At 44.2% G+C, this 13,798-nt stretch overlaps 1 protein-coding gene across 11 annotated transcripts in view; it reads left to right on the plus strand.

The window, feature by feature from the left end:
* DAB1 (DAB adaptor protein 1) overlaps window positions 1-13,798 on the plus strand; it is a 955,902-nt gene extending 942,104 nt beyond the window's left edge. For 6 of the 11 annotated variants that reach the window (XM_075320413.1, XM_075320415.1, XM_075320422.1 and 3 more), the window contains 3 exons: window positions 6,756-6,880; window positions 9,172-9,267; window positions 12,323-13,797. In XM_075320413.1, coding sequence (XP_075176528.1) covers window positions 6,756-6,880; window positions 9,172-9,252 — 206 coding nt within the window. In that variant the 3' untranslated portion in view covers window positions 9,253-9,267; window positions 12,323-13,797. Of the gene's footprint in view, window positions 1-6,755; window positions 6,881-9,171; window positions 9,268-12,322 lie in introns of all 11 variants that reach the window. The other 5 variants (XM_075320418.1, XM_075320419.1, XM_075320424.1 and 2 more) reach the window with 3 other exon arrangements.

Below are 13,798 nucleotides of genomic sequence, written 5' to 3' on the forward strand. Positions count from 1 at the left end.
TGTCAACAGATCTACGTGAAAAGATAGTTGAACTGTATAAAACAGGAAAGGGATACAAAAAGATATCCAAGGAATTGATAATGCCAGTCAGCAGTGCTCAAACTGTGATTAACAAACGGAAAATCAGGGGCTCTGTAAAAACCAAACCACAATCAGGTAGAGCAACAAAAATTTCAGCCACAACTACCAGGAAAAATGTTTGGGATGCAAAGAAAGACCCACAAATAACATCAACTGAAATACAGGACTCACTGCAAACTAGCGGTGCGGCTGTTTCAAGATGCACAATAAGGAGGAACTTGGAGAAAAATGGGCTGCATGGTCGAGTCACCAGAAGAAAGCCATTACTGCATAAATGCCACAAAGTATTTCGCCTACAATACACAAAACAGCACAGAGACAAGCCTCCAAACTTCTGGAACAAGGTAATTTGGAGTGATGAGACCAAAATCAAACTTTTTGGCCAAAACCATAAACGTTACATGTGCAGAGGTGTCAACGAGACCTATGATGAAAGGAACACCATTCCTACAGTAAAGCACAGAGGTGATTCACTGATGATGTGGGGATGTGTGAGCTACAAAGGCACAGGAAACTTGGTCAAAGTTGAAGGAAAGATTAATGCAGCACATTGTCAGCAAATACTGGAGGCAAATTCGCACTCATCAGCCCGGAAGCTGCACATGTGACGTACTTGGATGTTGCAACATGACAACGATCCAAAACACAAGGCAAAGTCGACCTGTCATTGACTACAGCAGAACAAAGTGAAGGTTCTGGAGTGGCCATCTCAGTCTCCTGACCTCAATATCATTGAGCCACTCTGGGGAGAACTCAAACAAAGCGCAGTTCATGCAAGAAAGCCCAGGAATTTACAGGAACTGGAGGCTTTTTGCCAAGAAGAGTGGGCAGCTTTACCATCTGAGAAAATAAAGAGCCTCATCCACAACTGCCACAAAAGACTTCAAGCTGCCACTGATGTTAGAGGGGGCAATACACGGTATTAAGAACTGGGGTGTGTGAACTTTTGTTCAGGGTCCTTTGGATGTTTTTGGTTGTCATGATTTAAAAAGAGAAAACACAGTAGATGACAGTAAATGGCTTCACCCAAAAATCTGCCGGGGTGTGTAAACTTTTGAGCACAATTGTATGTCTATAATGTTTGGGCTCCTGCTGGTATATATGCTTAGAATGTATGGGATCCTGATGGTATATATTAACCCCTGCACAACATCCATAAGTCTATAAGGGACGTATGGAGTGGGCTCACATTGTGAGCTCGCCCCATGCTCAGCTGGTAATGGCTGTGTATTACAGCAAGGCACTGCCTCTAACAGTTGCAGGTGCAGTATAGTGCCATTTTAAGTACACATCAGCGCACTCGTGATGTGATCGGTGGTCCCCAATGGGTTGCTATGACAACAGGGGGTCTACTGAAGACCTCCGCGTTTGTTATTACAGTGCTCCTTTGAAGCCTGTCTGTGGCCGAGCTTCAAAGGAGACTGTGATTTTCACAATATGCAGCAATACTGTGGTATATATTGCAGCATTGTTGTATATAGCACAAGCGATCAAACAATCCCAGGTTATAGTCCCCTAAAGGGACTATTAAGACCAGCAAAAAGTAATATATATATATATATATATATATATATATATACACACACACACTGTATCTATAAACCATAAAAGTGCAAATCACCCCCCTTGTGTTTCCATCACATCTATGTAAGATGCGTACACTGACAGACGGCAGTGATCTTGATTCATAAGGGATGGATCGAAATGTATATTGGAAATATAAGTTCAGCCATTAAGCAAATCAGAAATCGTGCTGACAACAACCACTGAGAAAACTGTATTTGCCGCTATAATGGTTGTCAGCCATATTTCTCAGACATAGATATACGACATTAGAAGGTTACTCACGGGTTTAGAAGGCTCCTCAGGATGTTTAGAAGACTCCTCGGTGGTTCAGAAGGCTCCTCAGTGGTTCAGAAGGTTCCTCATAGATTCAGAAGGCTACTCAAGGATTTAAATGCTCCTCAGTGGTTCAGAAGGCTCCTTAGAGATTCAGAAGGCACCTCAGGGGTTTAGAAGGCTCCTCAGTTGTTTAGAAGGCTCCTTAAGGGTTTAACAGGCTCCTTGGGGCCACAGAAAGCTCCTCAGGGGGTTTAGAAGGCTCCTCAGGAGTTTAGAAGGCTCCTTGGGGAGTTTAGAAGGCTCCTTGGGGGGTTTAGAAGCCTCCTCAGTGGCTTAGAAGGCTCCTCAGTGGTTTAGAAGGCTCCTCAGTGGTTTAGAAGGCTCCTCAGTGGCTTAGTAGGTGGCTCCTCAATGGTTTAGAAGGCTCTTTAGGGGGTTTAGAAGGCTCTTTAGGGGGCTTAGAAGGATCCTCAGTGGCTTAGAAGGCTCCTTAGGGGTTTAGAAGGTTCTTCACTGGTTTAGAAGGCTCCTCAGTGTCTTAGAAAGCTTGTCTGTGGCTTAGAAGGCTCTTCAGTGGTTTAGAAGGCTCCTCAGGGCTTCAGAAGGCTCCTTAGGGATTCAGAAGGCACCTCAGGGGTTTAGAAGGCTCCTCAGTTATTTAGAAGGCTCCTCAGGGGTTTAAAAGGCTCCTTGGGGGGGTTACACAGCTCTTCAGGGGTTTAGAAGGCTCCTTGGCTCCTTGTGGGTTTAGAAGGCTCCTTAGGGGGGGGTTAGAAGGCTCCTCAGTGGCTTAGAAGGCTTCTTAGTTGTTTAGAAGGCTCCTCAGTGGCTTAGAAGGCTTCTCAGTTGTTTAGAAGGCTCTCAGTGGTTTAGAAGGGTCCTCAGTGGTTTAGAAAGCTCCTCAATGGCTTAGAAGGTGGCTTATCAGTGGTTTAGAAGGCTCCTCAGTGGTTTAGAAGGCTGCTTTGGGGGTTTAGAAGGCTCATTAGGGGGTTTAGAAGTCTCCTTAGTGGCTTAGAAAGCTCCTCAGTTGTTTAGAAGGCTCCTCAGGGCTTCAGAAGGCTCCTCAGGGGGTTTAGAAGGCTCCTCAGGGGGTTTAGAAGGCTGCTCGGGGGTTTAGAAGGCTCTCAGTAGTTTAGAAGGCTCTCAGTAGCTTAGAAGGCTCTCAGTGGTTTAGAAGGCTCCTCAGTGGTTTAGAAGGCTCCTCAGTGGTTTAGAAGGCTCTTCAGTGGCTTAGAAGGTGGCTCCTCAGTGGTTTAGAAGGCTCCTCAGTGGCTTAGAAGGCAGCTCCTCAGTGGTTTAGAAGGCTACTCAGTGGCTTGGAAGGTGGCTCCTCAGTGGTTTAGAAGGCTCCTCAGTGGCTTAGAAGGCGGCTCCTCAGTGGTTTAGAAGGCTACTCAGCGGTTTAGAAGGCTACTCAGTGGTTTAGAAGGCTCCTGAGGGGTTTTGAAGGCTCCTCAGGGGTTTAGAAGGCTTCTCAGTGGCTTAGAAGGCTCCTCAGTGGTTTAAAAGGCTCCTCAGTGGCTTAGAAGGTGGCTCCTCAGTGGTTTAGAGGGCTCCTCAGTGGTTTATAAGACTCCTCAGTGGCTTAGAAGGCTCCTCATTGGTCTAGAAGGCTCCTCAAGGGTTCAGAAGGATCCTCAAGGATTTAGAATGCTCCCCAGTGGTTCTGAAGGCTCCTTAGGGATTCAGAAGGCACCTAAGGGGTTTAGAAGGCTCCTCAGTTATTTAGAAGGCTCCTCAGGGGTTTAAAAGGCTCCTTGGGGGGGGTTAGAAAGCTCCTCAGGGGTTTAGAAGGCTCCTTGTGGGTTTAGAAGGCTCCTTAGGGGGTTTTTAGAAGGCTCCTCAGTGGCTTAGAAGGCTTCTCAGTTGTTTAGAAGGCTCCTCAGTGGCTTAGAAGGCTCTCAGTGGTTTAGAAGGGTCCTCAGTGGTTTAGAAAGCTCCTCAATGGCTTAGAAGGTGGCTTATCAGTGGTTTAGAAGGCTCCTCAGTGTCTTAGAAAGCTTTTCAGTGGCTTAGAAGGCTCCTCAGTTATTTAGAAGGCTCCTCAGGGGTTTAAAAGGCTCCTTGGGGGGGGGTTAGACAGCTCTTCAGGGGTTTAGAAGGCTCCTTGGGGGTTTAGAAGGCTCCTTAGGGGGGTTTTAGAAGGCTCCTCAGTGGCTTAGAAGGCTTCTCAGTTGTTTAGAAGGCTCCTCAGTGGCTTAGAAGGCTCTCAGTGGTTTAGAAGGGTCCTCAGTGGTTTAGAAAGCTCCTCAATGGCTTAGAAGGTGGCTTATCAGTGGTTTAGAAGGCTCCTCAGTGGTTTAGAAGGCTGCTTTGGGGGTTTAGAAGGCTCATTAGGGGGTTTAGAAGTCTCCTCAGTGGCTTAGAAAGCTCCTCAGTTGTTTAGAAGGCTCCTCGGGGCTTCAGAAGGCTCCTCAGGGGGTTTAGAAGGCTCCTCAGGGGGTTTAGAAGGCTCCTCAGGGGGTTTAGAAGGCTGCTCGGGGGTTTAGAAGGCTCTCAGTAGTTTAGAAGGCTCTCAGTAGCTTAGAAGGCTCTCAGTGGTTTAGAAGGCTCCTCAGTGGTTTAGAAGGCTCTTCAGTGGCTTAGAAGGCAGCTACTCAGTGGCTTAGAAGGTGGCTCCTCAGTGGTTTTAGAAGGCTCCTCAGTGGTTTAGAAGGCTCCTCAGTGGCTTAGAAGGCAGCTCTTCAGTGGTTTAGAAGGCTACTCAGTGGCTTGGAAGGTGGCTCCTCAGTGGTTTAGAAGTCTCCTCAGTGGCTTAGAAGGCGGCTCCTCAGTGGTTTAGAAGGCTACTCAGCGGTTTAGAAGGCTACTCAGTGGTTTAGAAGGCTCCTGAGGGGTTTTGAAGGCTCCTCAGGGGTTTAGAAGGCTTCTCAGTGGCTTAGAAGGCTCCTCAGTGGTTTAAAAGGCTCCTCAGTGGCTTAGAAGGTGGCTCCTCAGTAGTTTAGAGGGCTCCTCAGTGGTTTAGAAGACTCCTCAGTGGCTTAGAAGGCTCCTCAGTGGTTTAGAAGGCTCCTCAGGGGTTCAGAAGGCTCCTCAAGGATTTAGAATGCTCCCCAGTGGTTCTGAAGGCTCCTTAGGGATTCAGAAGGCACCTCAGGGGTTTAGAAGGCTCCTCAGTTATTTAGAAGGCTCCTCAGGGGTTTAAAAGGCTCCTTGGGGGGGGGGGGGGGTTAGAAAGCTCCTCAGGGGTTTAGAAGGCTCCTTGTGGGTTTAGAAGGCTCCTTAGGGGGGTTTTAGAAGGCTCCTCAGTGGCTTAGAAGGCTCTCAGTGGTTTAGAAGGGTCCTCAGTGGTTTAGAAAGCTCCTCAATGGCTTAGAAGGTGGCTCATCAGTGGTTTAGAAGGCTCCTCAGTGGTTTAGAAGGCTGCTTTGGGGGTTTAGAAGGCTCATTAGGGGGTTTAGAATTCTCCTCAGTGGCTTAGAAAGCTCCTCAGTAGTTTAGAAGGCTCCTCAGGGCTTCAGAAGGCTCCTCAGGGGGTTTAGAAGGCTCCTCAGGGGGTTTAGAAGGCTGCTCGGGTGGTTTAGAAGGCTCCTCAGTGGTTTAGAAGGCTCTTCAGTGGCTTAGAAGGCGGCTCCTCAGTGGTTTAGAAGGCTACTCAGTGGCTTAGAAGGTGGCTCCTCAGCGGTTTAGAAGGCTCCTCAGTGGCTTAGAAGGTGGCTACTTAGTGGTTTAGAAGGCTCCTCAGTGGTTTAGAAGGCTCCTGAGGGGTTTTGAAGGCTCCTCAGAGGTTTAGAAGGATTCTCAGTGGCTTAGAAGGCTCCTCATTGGTTTAGTAGACTCCTCAGTGGCTTAGAAGGCTCCTCAGTGGTTTAAAAGGCTCCTCAGTGGCTTAGAAGGTGGCTCCTCAGTGGTTTAGAAGGCTACTCAGGGGTTTAGAAGGCTACTCAGGGGCTTAGAAGGCTCCTGAGGGGCTTAGAAGGCTCCTGAGGGGCTTAGAAGGCTACTCAGTGGCTTAGAAGGCTCCTTGGGGGCTTGTATCATCTGGATTATTTTTCCCATTCGTTGAGACACACAACAGAGATTTTCCATTTTTATGTAAATAAATTGAATAACGAATAATTCTGCAGGGCTCTACCTTTATGAATCAGTTCCTCATATCGCCACTTTTTGTGTAACTTTTTGTGATAGTTTGTTGCAGTTTCCATCATGTTCTTATTTTATTTTTATTTTTTTTACCGTCAGCATTTTATTCCCACTTGAACAAAGTGTCAGTAAATGACAAATCTCTTCATTTACCGTCTTACGAATCCATCCGCGGCTCGCCGTTCCTCTCCGCGCTCGTGGCTCGCACTGGAAGTGTCCTTTTTCATTAGACAGGACATTAATGACGACGGTATTTGCCTTGATATAAAAATTCATCAATGACTCCCAGCGAGAATCCCTATGCCTATGAAGATGGCGCCAAATAAAAAAAAAAAAAAACGACGCTCCGGCGCCTTCTCTTGATGAATGCATTTGTTTCTGTATGAAAAATGCATCTCAACAGGTTTAGACGGCAAACAGGCTGCAGAGGAAAATTATTAGTTTCGAACCACTGACTCCAAAAAGAATTTGATGGAGTCTGTTTAACGTCTGGCAGGCAAATCTGTAATATAAAATGAAATATGGCTTTCATAACAGACCATGTTCTTTATCTATCCTCTAACAAATGATTCTTTTATCTCCACCTAAGCATGTCCTCCAGAGCTGCGCTCCTTCTCAATGTCATTTTAATACTCTCTGTAATTTTTGGAGGAATGGGGGCATTCTAAAAAAAAAACAAAATAACAATGTAAAAGCATGTATTCTACAATGTATCCTAATTGTTTCCAATGTCATGTCTGCTCCAGCCCCTACTCCAGCCCCGAGGCAGAGCTCCCCATCAAAGTCCTCAGCGTCTCACACAAGTGATCCCATCGCAGATGACATCTTTGAAGAAGGCTTTGAAAGTCCCAGTAAAACTGTAGAAGATGCTGTAAGTTTTTCTTAAATATTCGTATTCTGATCCCTAACATCGCGTGATAATATAAACCAGATCTTTCCAGGGTAGATAAAGCCAGATCGGTCTTTTTTTGTAAGTTTTTATAGAATTATGCCTGAAACGCGTTAGTTACTTTATATTTTGGAGGGACCTGTCATATTAAAGGGGTTTTCCACTACTTGAACAAATCCTTCTTGAGTTAAGTATTTGCCCCCATTAAAAGGCTGGTTTCTCTCACCCCACATTCGGAGAATTGATTATCAAGAGGTCATGTCACGGTAATGACGGTAGGAAGCAGGAACAAGTGTGTACATGCACTGACCCTCAGGCTAGAGGTCCCTACGCTATTCCTGTCCTTAGGATTACCCCTAATAGCAGAGATGCCTGGGACCGGTACTTCCCTGTCATTAGGATTACCCCTAATAGTGGAGATGCCTGCGTCCGGTACCTCCCTGTTGTTAGGAATACCCCTAATGGGGGAGATGCCTGGGTCCGGTACCTCCTGTCATTAGGATTACCCCTAATGGTGGAGATGCCTGCGTCCGGGACCTCCCTGTCATTAGGATTACCCCTAATGGTGGAGATGCCTGTGTCCGGTACCTCCCTGTCATTAGGAATACCCCTAATGGTGGAGATGCCTGCGTCCGGTACCTCCCTGTCGTTAGGAATACGCCTAATGGTGGAGATGCCGACTCCCCTAAGGGAGTAAAAGGGCAGGAGTGCAAGTGGAACATGCAGACAAGACAGTCAAGGAAAACAAGTATCTTCTCCAGTAGGAAGCTTTGCTGCTGCAATTGTAACGAACACCTCAGCTCTCCAGAGACGAGCTTCTTCAGTGTGGTCAGTTAAACTATATGTGGCATGGAATGGAGCCAGAGGCAGGTAGATATAGCGGATGGGAACGTCATACAGCCCCCCAAAGATTGAGTGTCGACACCACTGGAACGGTTTTGGCACCGGAGGGTAGTATAAGTGTTTTTATTTTAACGGCACCAAACACTCAGATTGAGAATGGGTTTTCTGATTAGTGGACAACCCCTTTAAGCTACTGTCACACGCGTGACACCGGAAGTATGGCGCACAACACCATAATCTACGACACAAGAGGTACATCGGGGACACTTTAACAATGGTGGGCCCTAGCACTAGTGAAGGGGAAGATGGGACACCGCCTCACTTACCTGCAGCTGTACCCTGCTCTCCTAGCCAGTCCCTATACAAGTTCTACACCTGTCGCTGAATAGGATACCTGAGACCATGGCAGACCCTGTAATAGCCCTGGCTAGTGAGCTGGCAGGTGTGAGACGCTAGCCTCACCGCTGCATGAATATAACACTAGGGGAAGGAAAGACAGGGGGAAAACAACAAGAGACTGCAGCCTACACAGCAACTTGCAGAGAGGGCTCCACCAGCTCCTGCCACCTCCAGGCCGAGCATCCAAATGAGTAAGAGAATAACCGGCACCCTTTACTGGGAGCAGAGGTTATATATAGGGACTGTCCAAACCGGAAACATCTGGAAGGTAATGAGATTGCTTGCTGGCAAGGAATGCTGACATTAACCCTCTCCTCCCCAAAGGAAAGGGAATACATTTAATCTGTAGAGTGAAAAGGTAAAGAGACTCTGGCCAAGAATCTGTCACTAATCTCTACAACAGAGAGACGACAATGACCGCTACGCAATGTTAAAAGGGAAAAAGGCTAGTAAGGTCACCAAGTAAAACACAAGACCTCCTTACACATCTGGGGGTGAGAGGTTTCTGAAATAAAATGGGATTATTATTTTCTTGCAATGTATGGAGATCTGTGTATGACTATTCTAAAGTCAGGAAAAAGTTACAAAAAGTTGTGAAACTTTTCCAAATTTTTACCCTAGGGCATCAAGTCTATATCGAATGTCCACAGGGACGCAGTATCAGTCCAAGGCTGTGGTTTCAAACCTTCTTCTTGATGGATCTTTGACTTTACGTTGCGACTTTATGTCCATGTTGGTCACGTTTGAAGTTGCCTTCACAACTTTTTGCTTCACTTTTTCTAACCTTTTCAAAAAAGGGAAAATGTTTAGAAAGGAATGGTCTAAAATTGTGTGATCCATTGTGACCCTTTGTCCTGGTGCAGGGAGTTTTGATCACGAAAATGTACATTAAGGGTAACCCAATGGGACAGTGTCGGGGACGCCAACGACTTGGGGTCCAGGGTGCTTCTTCTAACGCTTTCTTCGCTTTCTGCACTAATCTGAGCTTTGCCTCCTTGATCCAACCTGTCCTTTCTGTTCTTGTCTTGTAGCCTGATGCTTCTCAGGCGTCGGCCTCTGCTGATGTAGACGAGCCCAGTGGTGACTCTATAAGCCCACAGGTCGGCAGCTAGAGGCCACAGACTGGGGTAGGTATCTGTCCTTCCCTCTATTCCTTCTGTTGTATTTGTCATCCATCTCTCCGCTTTCTTGTTCTTCTTTACCATTGTGTCTGTGTCCATCAATGCCCGTGAAATATTTTATTTTTTGATTGATTGGATCTGGTGGGTTAAGAATAATATCCCTGGTGGTACAGAGGTTAATAAAAAAAAAATCAATTTCCTTCCGAAAGCTCAGTAATAATTTGGCTTTTTTTTATTATAATTCTTTATCCCTTGTGTCTCGGAGGTTAATAACAGGATCAGTGATATGTATTTATTGCTTCTCCAGTATTATCCCTGGTGTCTAGTGCACTTATAATATTACGGAGTGCTTTATTATAGTAATATTGTATCCATACGATATAATGATGATAATGTCTAGAGCTGAGCAAATCGATTGGTGAATTAATTGAACGTGTTCCGAATTTCCCCAAAATTCCGTCAAATCCAAACTTTTGGGGATTCGGTTTGTGCAAATCCATTAAAATAGCAACCATCTGACCGCCAAGAAAGGGTTAAAATGATGAAAGATATTATACGCTCCTCTCCCAAGCCCCCACCTGACTCCTTACACCAGGAGGACCATCGCCTCTCCCCGGTCCTCCACACAGGTCTTCGGTTCTCCCGATGCTGAGACCACTGCTGCAGTCGGGTGGGAGTGGGGGCGACATGTATCTACATCAATGATGGATTTTGCCCCCCCACCACCCACACACAAGACTGCGTGAGGTCAATCATTGGTCTCAGTGTCGAAAGACCCAAACACTGGCAGAGAGGAGGAGCCGGGAGCTGAGCCATCTGCAGAGGGATCAGGTGAGGACTTAGGAGGGGTGAGCGTAATGTGTTTTAATGCTTAAACCTTTCAAATGTGAATAAAATCCTAAAATGTCAGAATCTCCTAAAATGCTAATTTTCTGGAAATGCCTAATGACGTTTTTTGTATAAAGAGATCAGCTCATGTTTAATCATTATAAACTTGGTGTTTAGTTAACAAATATATGTCCCTGATGTCTAGTGGGTTAGTACATTTTATATTTGTTTTACATTGGTCTGATGTCTAATGGATCACTAATAATATCATAGCTATAGAGTGGGTTCTCATTTTGGCCCTGGTGTCCAGGGGTTAGTAAATTTATCTCTGTTGTCTATTGGATCCTAATAATATCCCTATTATCTAGTAGTTTAATATCAGAACCATAGTGTCCGGAATTTACATATATATATTTTTGCTGTTCAGTGGGTTAATAATAGACTCCTGATTTCTAGACGATTACTAATATAATTAAGGTTGTAGAGTGGGTTATTATGATCCCTGGTGGTCATTTATTCAATGGGTTGATAAATAGACCCCCTGATGTCTAGAGGATCACTAATATAATCATGGTTGTAGAGTGGGTCATTGTAATGATCCCTGGTATCTAGGGGGTTAGTAAGTACATCAGTGGTGGTCCAGTTCAATGGGTTGATAAATAGACCCCCTGATTTCTACAGGATTACTAATATAATCAAGGCTGTAGAGTGGGTTATTATTGTGATCCCTGGTGTCTAGGTGTTATAAATTACATCCCTGGTGGTCCAATTCAATGGGTTGATAAATAGACCTCCTGATGCCTAGAGGATCACTAATATAATCATGGTTGTAGAGTGGGTTGTTATTGTTATGTTCCCTGGTGTTTAGGGGGTTCGTAAGTACATCCCTGGTAGTCCAGTTTAGTGGGTTAATAAATAGACCCCTGATGTTTAGAGGATCACTAATATAATCATGGTTGTAGAGTGGGTTGTTATTGTTATGTTCCCTGGTGTTTAGGGGGTTCGTAAGTACATCCCTGGTAGTCCAGTTTAGTGGGTTAATAAATAGACCCCTGATGTTTAGAGGATCACTAATATAATCATGGTTGTAGAGTGGGTTGTTATGGTTATGATCCCTGCTGTCTAGGGGGTTCGGAAGTACATCCGTGGTGGTCCAGTTCAGTGGGTTGATAAATAGACCCCCTGATGTCTAGAGGATCACTGATATAATCATGGTTGTAGAGTGGGTTTTTACTATAATCCCTGTTGTCTAAGGGCTTAGTAAATACATCAGTGGTGGTCCAATTCAATGGGTTGATAAATAGACCCCGTGATGTCTAGAGGATCACTGATATAATCATGGTTTTAGAGTGGGTCATTGTAATGATCCCTGGTGTCTAGGGGGTTAGTAAGTACATCGGTGGTGGTCCAGTTCAGTGGGTTAATAAAGTTAATAAATAGACCCCCTGGTGTCTAGGGGGTTAGTAAGTACATCGGTGGTGGTCCAGTTCAGTGGGTAAATAAATAGACCCCTGGTGTCTAGAGGATCACTGATATAATCATGGTTGTAGAGTGGGTCATTGTAATGATCCCTGGTGTCTAGGGGGTTAGTAAGTACATCGGTGGTGGTCCAGTTCAGTGGGTTAATAAAGTTAATAAATAGACCCCCTGGTGTCTAGGGGGTTAGTAAGTACATCGGTGGTGGTCCAGTTCAGTGGGTAAATAAATAGACCCCTGGTGTCTAGAGGATCACTGATATAATCATGGTTGTAGAGTGGGTCATTGTAATGATCCCTGGTGTCTAGGGGGGTTAGTAAGTACATCCCTGGTGGTCCAGTTCAGTGGGTTAATAAATAGACCCCCTGATGTCTAGAGGATCACTGATATAATCATGGTTGTAGAGTGGGTCATTGTAATGATCCCTGGTGTCTAGGGGGTTAGTAAGTACATCAGTGGTGGTCCAGTTCAGTGGGTTAATAAATAGACCCCCTGATGTCTAGAGAATCAATAATATAATCATAGTTGTAGAGTGGGTTATTGCTATGATCCTAGGGGGTTAGTAAGTACATTAGTGGTGGTCCAGTTCAGTGGGTTAATAAATAGGCCCCTGATGTCTAGAGGATCACTGATGCAATCATGGTTGTAGCGTGGTTAATTATTATGACCCTGGTGTCTAGGGGGTTAGTAATTACATCCCTGGTGGTCTAGATGAAGGTGACGTTGAGTCAAGCTGATGTTTTTTTTCCATCCATAGGTCGGATCAGAAGATCCTATCTACGCTCAGATCAGCAGACCTAAGAAATAGCGATAACGAGCTTGTTGCGCTCCAAGACTTGACTGAACCTGCGGCTGGATACAGTGACTCAATGGCAGCATTCTTTCAATTGACCATGACAATGGGTTTTACCTGCGTCCTGAAAGAAGAAGGAAAAAAACAAAAAATCCCTGGTGAGACCGGAGCACGGGCTAAACCGGAGACGCAGCGGCTCTATCATCATTAATCGGAAAGCTTTGCAAGGAAAGTTGATTCTAGACTCGATCATTAAGTTAAACACTTTTTTTGTTTCTTGAAGGACAAACGTGTTTAGTACTTTACTATTTCCACAATTTTTTTTTTCTTTTTACTTTTTTTTTTTTTTTTTTTAATGAATTAACAAATGTAATGTAGCAAAAAGTTACGGATGCTGAGACTGAAGTTTACACAAGTTTTTTTCTTTGTCAATGTTTTATTAGAGACTTTTTAAAAAATAATGTCATCCTTGGAAAGCAGTTTTCTTAATTTCACAAAAAGTTGCTAGAAACGTCACTTTTTTTTCTTTGGAGGAAAAAGGGTTGGGGGGAAAAGTGGGAGGGGAGGGCACACGTTTCGAACATTGGGTACTATAAGAAAATTAATATTGGTTTTTTTTTCTTTTTTTTTTCTAATATGGCCTCTTGGACTGGCGAGAGGACATTCGGGGGCCTGCACCGTTCTAGACCACACTGTACGGAGTAACGGACGTGATAATGACCAAGTTGTTATTATTAACAATGGAACTTTCTAATTATTAAGAAGTTGGGAGGTATTTTTCCTCCGCACTTATCCTTGCTGCTGTTCGGCTATGCAGACAAGATTCTTCTACTCGTGCCATTTTTGAAAAAATAAAAATTATTAAAAAAAAAACTTTAAAATCATTTTGCCCAAACAACTCTAGAATAATTCCAAATCTGGATTTGGGATAAAAAAAATAAAAAAAAAAGAAAATCAAACTTTTGTTCTGGAACTTTGGAGGCATGAATTTTGTTATAAAAAAAAAAAAAAGAAAAGAAAAAAAAATTCTGTGATTAAACGAATCATCTCTGTCTCTTTTGTACATTAAGAAAAAAAAAAATATTTTATAATCGTGACATTCTTGAAAATGGGGAAAGGCTTTAAATATTTCACTGAAAAATGACAGGTTTTGTAAATAGAAGAATTTCTTTTTTATTTGAATCTGTTACATTGTAGCAGAAACAAAAATATACAAAGTGTCATAAACAAAGGTTCATATCACATATTTCTTTTTCCACCCGTTGAGTAATTATCCTGTCAAAATCTAATAAACTGAATGGGGATTCTTGTATGGCCATTTCTCTTTTATTAGGAGGAACAGAATTACTTGTGAGACTTATGAAAGTGTTCTCCGAAGCCTGGAAAGTCAACAATCATTCCTGCCTTTCTTCCGCTCTCTTTTATTATTGAACTAAGGTC

This window comes from Anomaloglossus baeobatrachus, chromosome 8, assembly GCF_048569485.1.
Source record: "Anomaloglossus baeobatrachus isolate aAnoBae1 chromosome 8, aAnoBae1.hap1, whole genome shotgun sequence".
Lineage (NCBI taxonomy): Eukaryota > Metazoa > Chordata > Amphibia > Anura > Aromobatidae > Anomaloglossus > Anomaloglossus baeobatrachus.